At 34.3% G+C, this 14,619-nt stretch overlaps 1 protein-coding gene across 1 annotated transcript in view; it reads right to left on the bottom strand.

Annotated features, from left to right (window-relative positions):
- The window catches only part of CCDC7 (coiled-coil domain containing 7), a 404,782-nt gene that overhangs the window by 377,040 nt on the left and 13,123 nt on the right, over window positions 1-14,619 (bottom strand). The window contains exon 5 of the mRNA XM_047741462.1: window positions 12,007-12,090. Coding sequence (XP_047597418.1) covers window positions 12,007-12,090 — 84 coding nt within the window. The remainder of the gene's footprint in view (window positions 1-12,006; window positions 12,091-14,619) is intronic.

Genomic DNA, 14,619 nt, shown 5'->3' with positions numbered 1-14,619 from the left:
TTTTCCACCAATCTGTGTTTTTATGTGAATACCACACTATTTTGATTACTATAGCTTTGTGATATAGTTTGAAATAGAAGACTGATGCCTCCAGCTTTGTTCTCTTTCTCAAGATTTTTTTTGGCTCTTTGGCTCTTTGGGGTTTTTTATCATTCCATACAAATTTTAGGATTTTTTTTCTACTTCTGTGAGAAAATATAATTGGAATCTTAATTCATGTTGCACTGAATTTACAGATCACTTTAGATAGTATGGACATTTTAATGATATTATTCTTCTGATCCACGAACACTAAGTATATTTCCATTGATTTGTACCTTCTTCAATTTCATGCATCAATGTCTTACAGTTCTTAGTTTACAGATATTTCACAGCCTTAGTTAAATTTTTCCCTAGGTATTCTATTAATTTTTTACTTTCAACCTTTCTGTATTTTTATGCTTTAGCATACCTCTGGTAAACATATAGTTTAAATTTATTTGTTGTCAATTTTTCTCTTTTAATTGGTACATTGAATTGGTATACTTACTGATATATTTAGATTTATTTCTACTCTCTTACTTTTGGATCAACTTTCCTATTTTTTTCCCTCTTCTTTTCTAGAATCTTTTGGATTTTTTTTTCTGTCATTCAATTTTCCTCTACGAGGGTAAAAATTCTACATACTACTTACATTATAAAAAAGAAATTTTTAACAGGAATACCTAACTTATTAAAGTCTTTACTATTCTCCCAAACAATACAAGGACCTTTCATTATACTTTAATTACAATTCATTCCAAATCTAAGTTCTTTCCTAATGTACATAATTATCATACATTTTGATTCTATTGTACTTTCTTATCCATAAGATTTAAATTATTATCATTCAGTGTTTGTTACATTTATCATGTCGGTTGCTGCTTCTACTTTTTCAGACCTTCCCTTTGGATCATTCCCTCTCTCCAAAAAATATCTCTTAGTATTTCTTTTTGTCTGCTATTGAAGTGTAATTGACACACAATGTTACATTAGTTTCAGGTGTACAACATAGTGATCTGATAACTTTATACATTATGCTATGCTCATCTCAAGTGTAGCTATGATCTGGCACCATACAACGCTATTACAATACCATTGACTATATTCCCTATGCTGTACCTTTTATCCCTCTTATTCATTATATAATTTAAAGCCTGCACCTCCCACTCCTCTTTATATCTTTTTTGCCCACTCCCATCCTCTCCAACAACCAAACTCTCTAGTTTATTCTCCATATTTATGGCTCTTTTTAATCTTTTGTTTGTTCATCTGTTTTGTTCTCTAGGTTCCACATAGAAGTGAAATCATAGTATTTATCTTTCTCTTATTTCACTTAGCATAAAACACTCTAAGTTCATCCATATTGTCACAAATGGCAAGATCCCACTCTTTTTATACCTTAATAATATTCCTCTGTGTGTGTGTGTGTGTGTGTGTGTGTGTGTACGCGCGTATACACATACCACATCTTCTTTATCCATTCATCTATTGATGTATACTTGGGTTGCTTCCATAGTTTAGCTATTATAAATAATGCTACAATTAACATGGGGGTATATATATTTTTTTGAGTTAAAGTTTTTGTTTTCAAACTTAAACAAGTTAAATGAGTAAAGGAAAAAGAAAAAACAACTAGTTCATCTAACTCATCAACACAGAATTTAACCTATACCTTATACTCAGTCTTGGATAAAAATGATGCTAAGTGGTGGGGGGTGGGCAGGTAGTTCAAAAGAAATCACAAAATCTTTTTAGTACATTTGTTTTCATAGTGATATAGGAGAGGAAATTCTTAAATGATGTTGGAAGTATTATAAACTTGAACAAAAGAGTAAATGTAGTGATGTTAAGAGTTAGAATTCTAACTGTGGGAAGAAGGACATATACATATGGAATAAAGGAAAGTAAGAATAAGCCCTGAGGTGAGAGACTAGAACTAAAGGTGTCTGTGAGGACTCCAGATTTCTAAATATGTCTATTTATGTATACATGCATGTATATGTGCACTCTATTTGTAAATAAGAATATAAGCATATGAACTGTGCATATGTATATGTGTGCATACCTATAGACATTTCCTAGTTTTGTCTGCTGAAATAGCATAAAAGCATTCATTCCAGGATCACTGATTAACTGTCAGATCTTGGTTTCTAATACCATTCCTTATTAAAGAAATAAGACTTTATCAGCAAGATCATGAATATGAAGCCTGAAACACTCCTTCCCCTAGAAAAACAGGGATTTAACATCAAACAAACCAAATGCTCTGAGAAATCCCAAAACCAGTTAAGTTTCCTGTATCTTAAGCAAGGACAAAACCAACCACATCAAAGTCCACTAAAAAAAAAAAATTGATACTCTCAACATTAACTTGTCAGAGCTTCTCCCTGTACTCACACTACAGCACAACTAGGAAGAAATCCTCAACTCTTGTTTTCCCCTTGGGGATGGAAAGGAGTGGAACACACATCCAACATTCGGACATTTAGGGCAAGAGGTTGCCCAAGGGGCCTGTTTCCCTCTTGCCTCTATGCAAGTGCTGACCGCAAAAGGATGCCAGCCAGATTGAGAATCTGAGAACGAAGACTAGAGTACATAATGAACTACGGTTTGCAGTACCAAAAACAGACAATGGGTGGAGCTCCTGTACTGATATTTAAAGCAGCACCAGACAGGTACGAGGGGGAGTACCTGAGTAGAAACCTACAAACCAGGGCGCCTGGGAAGCTCAGAGGGTTAAGTCTCTTCCCTCTGCTCAGGTCATGATCTCAGGGTGGTGGGATCAAGGCCCACATCGGGCTCTCTGCTCAGCAGGGAGCCTGCTTCTCCCTCTCTGCCTGCTTGTGATTTCTGTCAAATAAATAAATAAAATCTTTAAAAAAAAAAAAAAAAGAAAGAAAGAAAAGAAAAAGAAACCTACAAGCCTCTTCTAATAGATTACATGCACAAACCCAGAGGAACACTTACTCAAAAAAAGGCTTAAGAGGTCTCCAGAATCTAGGCAGACTGAATGGAGCAAGTCCTCCCTATAGGAAATCAGGCCATAAAATCTAGAAGAGTTAGCTGATGCTTCAGACACCAGATCTAAACAACAAAAGTGGGGCGCCTGGGTGGCTCAGTGGGTTAAGCCGCTGCCTTCGGCTCAGGTCATGATCTCAGGGTCCTGGGATTGAGCCCCGCATCAGGCTCTCTGCTCAGCAGGGAGCCTGCTTCCTCCTCTCTCTCTGCCTGCCTCTCTGCCTGCTTGTGATCTCTCTGTCAAATAAATAAATAAAATCTTTAAAAAAATAAAAATAAAAAAATAAACAACAAAAGTAACAAGACACACAAAGGAAAAGGGGAACCACAGCACATTTAAAAGAAAAAATTAAATCTCCAGAAACTAAAGAAGCAGAAATATACAAATTCAAAGAATTCAAAACTGTCACCATAAGGATCCTTAATGATACTTAATGAGCTAAGAGAACACAAACAACCAAAGGAAATCAGGAAAATAATACACGAGCATGAGAATACTGAGAAAAAAATTAAAACTATGAAGAAAAACCACACAGAAATTCTGGAACTAAAGAATACGATAATTGAATTGAAAAATAAATAAATAAATAAATAAATCCATTACAGGAACTCAAGAACAGACCTGACCAGGTAAAAGAAAGAATCGGCAAACTAGAAGACATAAAGACTTTCAAAATAATCAAGGTAGAAAAGGAAAAAAAAAAAAAAATGAAGCGATCCTAAAGGACATATGGGATACCACAGAACAAAACAAAATATGTATTATGGGAATTGAAGAAGGAAGAAAAAACAAAGGGGTGTGGAATTTACTTGAAGAAATAATGACTGAAAATTTCCCAAATCTGAGGAGAAAAACAGACCTACAAATTCAAATAACTTCAAGAACTCTAACCAGGAAAATATCTGAAGATATCTACCCTGAGATCAAACTGTCAAAGTCACAGATAATCTTGTCAACAGCAAGAGAAATACAATTCATTACATACAAGAAAGTTCTCATCACATCATCAGCAGATTTCTAACCATTAAGATTATGGGCTACAATCAAAAGAAATGAAATCTTGCCATCTGCGACGACATGGATGGAACTAGAGGGTATCATGCTTAGCAAAATAAGTCAATCAGAGAAAGAGAACTATCATATGATCTCCCTGATATGAGGAAGTGGAGATGCAACATGGGGGGTTAAGGGGGTAGGAGAAGAATAAATGAAACAAGATGGGATTGGGAGGGAGACAAACCATAAGTGACTCTTAATCTCACAAAACAAACTGAGGGTTGATGGGGGGAGGGGGGTTGGGAGCAGGGGGGTGGGGTTATGGACATTGGGGAGGGTATGTGCTACGGTGAGTGCTGTGAAGTGTGTAAACCTGGCAATTCACAGACCTGTACCCCTGGGGATGAAAATATATGTTTATAAAAAATAAAAAAAATTTTTTTTAAATATTCCAGTCCAAAAAAAAAAAAAAAAGATTATGGGCTACAAAGGAACAGGATGATATAGTCAATGCACTGAAAGAAAAACCGCCAAACACTGTATCTGGCAAAACTGCCCTTCAAATATGAAGGATAAATGAAGATTTTCCAAAATCTGAAAGGAAGTCATCACCACTAAACCCTCCTTACAAGAAATCCTGAAGGGAGTCCTAAAAGTCCAAAAAGTTAAAGAGAAAAAACAATAAACATCAACACAAAACCATATGAAAATATAAAATTCCCTGGTAAAGATAAATATATCAACAAATATATTATAGTATTATAAAATAGGTGAACAAATCACTGATAAATCTGGCACAGAAATTCTGTAAGATGAAAACTAGCTATAAATTTAAATTAATGGCTATGCAATGTAAAAAGAGGTAATTTATGTCACAAGTAACATAAAATAGAAGAGGCAAGGATGTAAGTAGTAGAGTTTTTTTTTTCCAAAGATTTTATTTATTTATTTATTGACATACAGAGAGCACAAAGAGGGAGAGCAGAAAAGGGAGAAGGCAGCTCCCCACCAAGCCGGGAGCCTGATGTGGGGCTTGATCCCAGGACCCTGGGATCATTACCTGAGCCAAAGGCAGACACTTAACAACTGAGCCACCCAGGTGCCCCAATGGTCAGTTTTTATAGGCAACTGAAGTTGTTATCAGTTTAAAATAGATTGCTATAATGTTAATAAGTTTTATATAATTGCAGTGGTAACCACAAAGGGACTATCTATAGGATATTCACAAAGGGAAATGAGAAGGGAATCAAAATATGTCATTACAAAAAACAAACAAACAAACAAACAAACAAAATAAAACCACAAAAGATACCAAAAAAGAAAAAGAACCAAAAACTTCCAAACAGAAAACATTAACAAAATAGCAATAGTAAGCCCTTCCTACCAGTAATTACAATAAATGTAAATGGACTAAACACCCCAACAAAAAGACACAGATTGAATTCATTATTTTTTTTTTAAGATTTTATTTATTTATTTGACAGACAGAGATCACAAGTAGGCAGAGAAGCAGGCAGAGAGAGAGGAGGAAGCAGGCTCCCCGCGGAGCAGAGAGCCCGATGTGGGGCTCGATCCCAGGACCCCGGGATCATGACCCGAGCCGAAGGCAGAGGCTTTAACCCACTGAGCCACCCAGGCGCCCCTATTTTTCTTAAATAAAAATATACACTATATATTAAATATATATATAACTATACACTGCCTATAACAAGCTCTCTTTAAATCTTATGACTCAAACAGGCTCAAAGTAAAAGGACAGAAGAAGACATTCCAAAGAAAAAGGAAAGCCGAGGTGGCCATTCTTAGACAAAATAGAGATTAAGAGAAAACTATCAAAAAAAGAAAAAGGATACTATGTAATGATAAAAGGGTCAATTCGCTAGTAAGATATAACAATTATAAATATACATGCATCTAGCATGTAAGCACCCAAATATATGAAGCAAACACTAAAGAACTAAAAGGGAGAAACAGCAACACAATAATAGTAGGACATTTCAATATTCCCAATTTCAGTTATAGCAAGAACAACGAGAATATCAATTAGAAATAAAGGACTAAACAATACTGTAAAATAGACAGACATAACAAACATATACAGAATACTCCACCCAACAACAGCAAATTACATGTTCTTCTCAAGCATACATAGAACATCCTCCAAGGTAGACTACATGTTAGGACACAAAACAAGTTTTAACAAATTTAAGATCGAAATCACACCAAGCATCTTTTCAAACACAATGGTGTAAAATTAGAAATCAATAGCAGAAATAAAACAAAAAAAAAAATCTACAAATATGTGAAAATTAAACAACATGCTCTTCAACAATCCATAGATCAAAGAAGAAATCATAATAGAATTTAGAAAATACCTGAAGGCTAATGAAAACAAAAAACAAAATACCAAAACTATGCTAGTGAGCCAAATCAGTACAAAATGTTTATGGTTGTAAATGTTTACATTTAAAAACCACAAATCAACAATCTAACTTTTCACCTAAAGGAAGAACAAAAAATTTTTAACCCTGAGTTTGAAGAAGAAAGGAGATAAATACTAGAGCAGAGATGAATGAAATAGAGGATAGAAATCAATGATACCAAGAGTAGTTTCTGTAAAGATTAACAAAAGTCAACAAACATTTGGCTATATTAAGTAAGAAAAAGAGAATATTCAATAGCTAAAATTAGAAATGAAAGAGAGGGGCCCCGGAGTGGTTCAGTTGTTAAGTGTCTATCTTCGGCTCAGGTCATGATTCCAGGGTCCTAGGATTGAGCCCTGCGTTGGGCTGCCTGCTCAGCGGGAAGTCTGCTTCTCCCTCTCCCACTCTCCCTGCTTGTATTCCCTATCACTCACTCTCTCTGTCAAATAAATAAACAAAATCTTAAAAAAAAAAAAGAAATGAAAGAGTTATTACAATGATGTCCACTCCAATCAAAGACAAAGGATCATAAAAGACTATTGGATAACCTAGAAGAAATGGATAAATTCCTAGAAACATACAAATCTACCAAGGCCAAACCACAAAAAAAATTAAAAATCTGAACAGACCTGTAACTAGTAAGGAGATTGAGGCAGTAATCAAAAACCTACCAACAAAGAAAAGCCCAGAACCACATGGCTTCACTGGAGAATTCTATTACTTAAAAAAGAATTCACAGGGCACCTGGGTGGCTCAGTATGACCGCCTTCAGCTCAGGTCATGATCCTGGAGTCCTGGGATTGAGTCCCACATCGGGCTCCCTGCTTGACAGGGAGTCTGCTTCTCCCTCTGACCCTCTCCCCTCTCATGCTCTCTCTCTCGCTCTCTCTCAAGTAAATAGATAAAATCTTTAAAAAAAAAAAAAAAAGAAAGAAAGAAAGAAAGAAAGAAAAAGAATTAACACTAACACTTCTCAAACTCTTCCAAAGAATCAGAAAGGAGAAAATTCCAAAACCAACTGCATAAGGCCAGCATTATCATGATATCGGAACCAAAAAAGGCACAAGAAAACTACAGACCAATATTCCTGATTAATACAAATAAATGATTATATTATTTTTTATATTATACTTTTAATAATTTAATATATAAATATTCTATATTATATATTGTGTTTAATAATTTAAATTTTATAATCATATAATTAATAAATTTATATTTATTTACATAAATATAAATTAATGAATAATTAATAGAAAAGGGGAAAATGATACAAAAATACTAGCAAAAAGAATTCAAAAGCACATTAAGGGACACCTGGGTGGCTCAGTCAGTTACACATTCAGCTCAGGTCTCGGTCTTAATGATTGTGAGTTCAAGTCTAGTGTTGGACTCCATGCTGGGCATGGAGCCTACTTTATAAAAAAAAAAAACACACACACACACACACATTAAAAGGATCACACAGTAAAACCAAAAAGGATGTATATCTGGAACACAAGCCTGGCTCACTATTTGTAATAATATGAAACAATATAATACACCACATAAGCAAAATGAAGAACAAGAACCACAGGATCATCTCAACAGATGGAGGAAAAGCTTTTGTTAAAAATCAACACTCCTTCATGATTTTAAAAAACTCAATAAACAAGAAAACTAACTCAAAATAAAAATCCTTATATAAACAGGCCACAGCAAAGAGCATATTCACTGGGAAAAGACTGGTAGATTTTTCTCTAGTATCAGGAAAAAGGCAAATCTGCCCATCTCACCAGCACTATTCAACATAGTACTGGAAGTTCCAGAGAAATTTAAAAAGAAAAAAATAATAAAGTCATACAAAATGGAAAAAAAAATTGTCCCTGTCTGCAAATGACATGATCTCATATGTAGGAAACCCTAAAGATTACACACAATACACACACATACACACACCCACACACACTCACACAGTGTTAGAACTAATAAATTCAGCAAAATTACAGGACACAAAATCAACACTCAAAAATCAGTTATATTTCTATATATTAACAATGTCCAATCCAAAATGAAAATTAAGAAAGCAATCTCATTTACTATAACATCAAAAATCTAAAAATATTTAGGAATAAACCTAACCAAGGGGGTGAAAGATATATACACAGAAAGCTAGAAAACACTGCTAAAAGAAATCAAAGATACAAATAAATGGAAAGAACATCCCATGCTCATGGATTCAAAGACTTAATATTGTTAAAAAGTTCATACTATCCAAAGTGATCTACAGATTCAATGTTATCCCTATAGAAATGCCAATGGACTATTTTGCAGGAATAGAAAAAAACATACTAAAATACACATGGAATCTCAAGACACCCTGAATACCAAAAACATCTTGAAAAAGAAAAAGTTGGAGGCTTCAAATAACCTGATTTCAAAATATACTACAAAGCAACAGTAATAAAGAAAGCACCTTATTGGCATAAAGATATATACATACCTACACCTAAAACTGATATAGTTTATTATATCACAGTTCAATTACATCTCGATTTTCAAAAATTAAAATAAAAAGTAACCTGAAACAAATGTAACATTGTGTCAATTACACTTCAATAAAAAATAAAAAATTTTAAATATAAAGTGACAGTAGAACAAAACTGAGAGATCAGAAATAAACCTCTGCATATGGCAAAATAATTTTTGATAAGAGTACCAAGACAATGGGGAAAGTAGAATCTTCTCAACAAATACCACTGGGGAAACTGGATATCCACATGCAAAAAAATAAGATAAAATTGGACACTTATACCACTTACACTATTACAAAATTAACTCAGAGTAAACCCATGACCTACATATAAGATCTAAACCTATTACACGCCTAGAAGAGGACAGAATAAAAACTTCGGGACTTTGGATTTGACAATGGTTTCATGGACATGACATCAAAAGCAAAGGTTTAACAAAAGCAAAAATAAGTAAGTGGGACTACCTCAAACTTAGTCAAGGAAATAATCAACAACATGAAAAGGGCATTCTATGGAAAGAGAGAAAATATTGGCAAAGCATATATTTTGATAAGGGATTAATATCCAAAATATGTAAGGAACTAATACAACTCAATAGCGAAAAAAAAAAATTTTTAATGCGCAAAAGACATTTTTTTCCAAGGAAGACATACAAATGACCAACAGGTACATGAAAAGCGGCTCAACATCACCAATCATCAGGGAAATGCAAATCAAAATCACAATGAAATGCTACCTCACACCTGTTAAATGGCTATTATCAAAAAGAGAAAACAACCGTTGACAAAGATTTGGAAAAAAAGGAATCCTGTGCTCCATTGGTAGGAAGGGAAACTGGTACAGCAGCTATAGAAAACAGTATGAAGACTCTTCAATAATTTAAAAACAGAACTACCATATGATCTAGTGATCCCACTTCCAGACATATATCCAAAGAAAACAAAATTAGTGTCTCAAAGAAATACCTGCACTCCCAGGTTCACTGCAGCATTATTCACAATAACCAAGACATGGAAACAATCTAAGTGAATGGATGACTAGATAAAGAAATTGTAATACACACACACACACACACACACACACACACACAGAAATATTACTCAGTTATAAAAAGAAGGAAGTCCTGCCATTTGTGACAACATGGGTGAATCTGGAAGACCTTATGTTAAATGAAGTAGGCCAGACACAAAAAGATAAATATTGCATGATCTCTCTTACCTGTGGATCTAGAAAGGAAGGAAGGAAGGGAGGGAGGAAGAGACAAAGCATGGCGGGGGTGGGGGGGAGAAAGAAAGAAGGGAAGAAGAAACAGAGAGAGAGAGAGAGAGAAAGAAAGGAAGAAAAAGAGAGAGAAGCCTGCCAAACTCCTAGTAACACAGAGTAGAACAGTGGTTACCAGGGGCTCTGGTAAGGGGTCACAAGGAGTTACTGTTTAATGCATATGGTTTCAGTTTTGCAAGATGAAAAGAGTTCTGAGACTGACAGACATGATCATTGTACAATATTAATGTGTTTAATACCACTGAACTATACACTTAAAAATGGTTAATATAGTAAGTTGTACAGTATGTGTATTTTGCCATAATAAAAAATTAGAAAAGACATATATCAATGTACATATAAGTGAATGTACATATACAGACATACACAAGTGTGTGCATATATATGTGTGTGTCTATATGTGTATGTGTATATATGTGTGTGTGTGTATATACACACTCAGAGCACACTAGAAAACATATTCTAAAATGTTAATGGTGCATATGTACTAGATTTGAGATCACAGGAAACTTATTTTCCTATTTACTTTCCTCAATTTCAAATGTTACACAATAATATGTTTACAATCAAGGGCACCTGGGTGACTCAGTCAGCTCTTGGTTTCAACTCGGGTCATGATTTCAGGGTTTTGAGATCCAGCCCCCAAGTCAGGCTCTGTGCTCAGTGGGTAGTCTGCTTAAGATTCTCTCTCCCTGTCCCTCTGTCCCACCTCCCACTCATGCACTCTCTCAAAATAAATAAATCTTTAAAAAATAATAGTAATGTTTATAATCAGATAAGACACAATAAATACTATTTTGCAAAAATCAAAAAGTAATAAAAGTGTATTACCAAATAATATGTACAGTATTATTTCATTTTTTCTAAATCTTTATAACTTTGGAAAATCAGGAAGGGAAATAAAAATATGTTAACAATAGTTGGTTATCTTGGGGAAATAGGATTATGTTAATTTTTGTTTTCTTTATGCATGTCTTCTTTGAAATTTTCATTAATTTTGACATTATTTTTGTAATATAAATTACCTTGTCTGGATGGAACTGGCTTAGCATAAGCTAAGCAAAATAAGTTAGAGAAAGACAAATACCATATGATTTCATTCATACACAGAATTTAAGAAACAAAACAGATGAACACAAGAGAAGGGAAGGAAAAAATAATATAAAAACAGAAGAAGGTAAACCCTAACACACTCGTAACTATAGGAAACAAGCTGAAGGTTGCTGGAGGGGTGGTGAGTGGGGGAATGGGGCAACTGGGTGATGGGCATTAGGGAGGGCACCTGATGTATATGCAACTGATGAATCACTAAATTCTACCGCTGAAAGTAATAATACACTATATGTTAACTAAATTGGATTTAAATAAAAAATGTTTAAAAACACTAAAATATAAATATTAATACTATATTTTCATTTGTAAATATGAAAATACTAATGACTCAATCGATGTACTTAAAGGAAAATTCACAGACCTAAATGCCTACATTAAGAATAAAAAAATAGATAATACTTTCTAATGTCTTTTATAACTCCTTAAGGCATGGTTATCTAGACTAATACTGTTAAATAAATTATCACATTCAAGTTCAAACAACCAATGTAGCTTTAAATATTGTATTGCTAAAATTATTATTAACAATGATTTTAGTAAATTAATATAAAATTAATACAAAATATTATCAACATTACTAATAATTAAAATCATTAAAATATTAAATATCTTATACTTGACATTTTACAAGAATACATACATTACGTTCTTCCTTAGCTGCTGCTTCTAACTGAGCTGCAAATTGTGAACAACATACCAAGAATGAATTCAGATCATCCCCAACCTTTTGAAAAGAATAACAAAACAAAATTAGTTTTATTTCAGAATCCATATGATCCCCACCTATATTATATCTTAATTATTTGGGAAAATATTTTTTGCCTATAATTTATGTCCCTTCAAAAATATAACACAAGAAATCATACTCCAAATGTCCTACTACCAAATTCTCCCAGAAAGTGGAAGACAGTACATTCTGGGGAGTGGCCTCTGAATGACATACATCCAGCTATGCCTCTTATTCTCCCCTGCACTGCTGCAAAGAATCAAGCATCCCAGATTTAGGCTCCTGAAATTTATGAGTACCCAAAAAAAAGGAAGCCACTCTGTATATACCTTAGAAATATCTCTCCGTGGTAGAAAATGAATGCTCATTATGACTTGTGAATATAAGTATACTTGCCAAGAGCTGTAGTCTTTTACCCTCATTCAGTGGGCAAATGAACACTTTGAGGAAAAAATAGTGACAGATGAAAATATCACAATGACTGAATCTTTTCTAGTAGAGCAGTGATTTGTAAATCAGAAACAACCTATGATAGACAAATCTCAGATGTTTATATACAGTTAGGATTCTCATAGAATGTTCTACATAAGGAGTATGTTCATTCAACATCACATTTTAAAACATATTCACAGGCAGATACACTTTTTTTTTGTCATGATAAAGACTTATACCCATATAGGAGAAGAGGAAAAACTGAATTAGTCATTCAGGAGAGTGGAAAAATGAATGAACTAGGTTTCCTAAAAATAAATGTAAAATGAGACTATAAGCATACTTAGGGATTTTCTTCTACTCACATTCAGATGCCACAAATATAGAGAAGATGGTGATTGATTTGATCACGGTTGCAATTTAACAAAATAAAATCAATACAGCACAGCAGGGGAAGAATATGCACGGAAGCAATAATAATAATGGAACATGGAATTTAAGCTAGGTAAGACCACAAGGAGGATTTGGGACAGTAAAAGGCAGTAAAACCAATGGATTATAGTTCCAAATGGAATCAAAGGATTTTGGAGCCAGAATATTAAACAGACTAAGTGGGAAAGATAAAAGATAGTGACAAAAGATTAAGATGATTGAAACTTAAATTATGGAAAAGTTATTGGTTATTTACAAAGACTAGAGGATATCATCTTCTATCTAGAGGATAGAAGACAAGACCACTGGAGCAAAGAAATTCAACAAACTGAGATGCTGGATTATTTGCAAAGATCATCCACATGGATATCAAAATCATCAAAATTTATGACAACAGTGTTGTGAGACAAGTATATAATAGTCTTAAAATAGTATCACTTATACTATTATAATAGTCATTATAATAGACCATTACATAATATTAGACCATATCATATATATCATATATAATAGACCACATATAATTATTTTCCTAAATAATTATTCTTTGCCTACTAACAGGACCTTAATTTTACTGAGGATGCCAATGTGCATAACTAGTAATAATAGTAAGGAGCATCTGGGTGGCTCAGTTAAGTGTCTGCCTTCAGCTCAGGTCATGATCCCAGGGTCCTGGAATCAAGCCCCGTGTTGGGCTACCTGCTCAAAGGGGAGCTTCTCCCTCTCCTTCTGCTTCTTCCTCTCTGTCTGCCCCACACCACTCATATTCAATCTCTCTCTCTCAAATAAATAAATAAAATCTATAAATAATAATAATAATAAATTTTCCAGCCTCCTTTACCAATAAGGGTAGCCATGTGTCCCAATCAGGCCAATGAGACCAAAAAAAATTCTTGAGCAGGACTTCTAAAAACATCTTTTTTTTAAAATATTTTATTTATTTGACAGAGACACACCAAGAGAGGAAACACAAGCAGGGGTGTGAGAGAGGGAGAAGCATGCTTCCTACAGAGCAGGGAGCCCAACAAGAGGCCCAATCCCAAGACCCTAGGGCCATGACCTGAGTCAAAGGCAGACACTTAACGACTAAGCCACTCAGGCACCCCTAAAAAGATCTTCAAAGGGAAGCTGAACTGCCTTTTATGATTATAATGTGAAAAGGTATGAGAGTGTTTATTTTGGTGTTAACATCCAGAAAGAATGGGGCACCTAAGTGGCTCAGTCAGTTAAACCTCTGCCTTCAGCTCGGGTCATGGTCCCAGAGTCCCAGGATTAACCCCTTCTGCTCAGTGCGGGGTCTCTCCTCCCTCTCTCTTTGCTCCTCCCCTTGCTGTGCTCTCTCTTGCTCTCTCTCATATTAAAAAAAAAAAAAAAAAAAAAAAAAACTTAAAAAAAGAAAAATTAAACATCCAGAAAGGAAAAATACATAAAGTTATATAATTATCATCCCTTTCCTTGAGGATACTGAAAAGTAGAGGATAGGATAAAAATCGGACAAACTGAATTCCACAGAAGAACACTTTATAGATAAGCAAAGAACAAAAGCCATATCCATGTCTAAAGGGAGCATGGTGGAGACAGAAGAACACTTGGTCTAGTGTGTGCAAAGTGTGCCAAGTCAGCCAAGTCAAAAAGCAGGCCTACCACTGACAAACAGAATTT

Source organism: Lutra lutra, chromosome 8 (genome assembly GCF_902655055.1).
Source record: "Lutra lutra chromosome 8, mLutLut1.2, whole genome shotgun sequence".
In the NCBI taxonomy this organism is placed as follows: Eukaryota; Metazoa; Chordata; class Mammalia; order Carnivora; family Mustelidae; genus Lutra; species Lutra lutra.
This window is presented reverse-complemented; position numbering and strand designations above follow the sequence as displayed.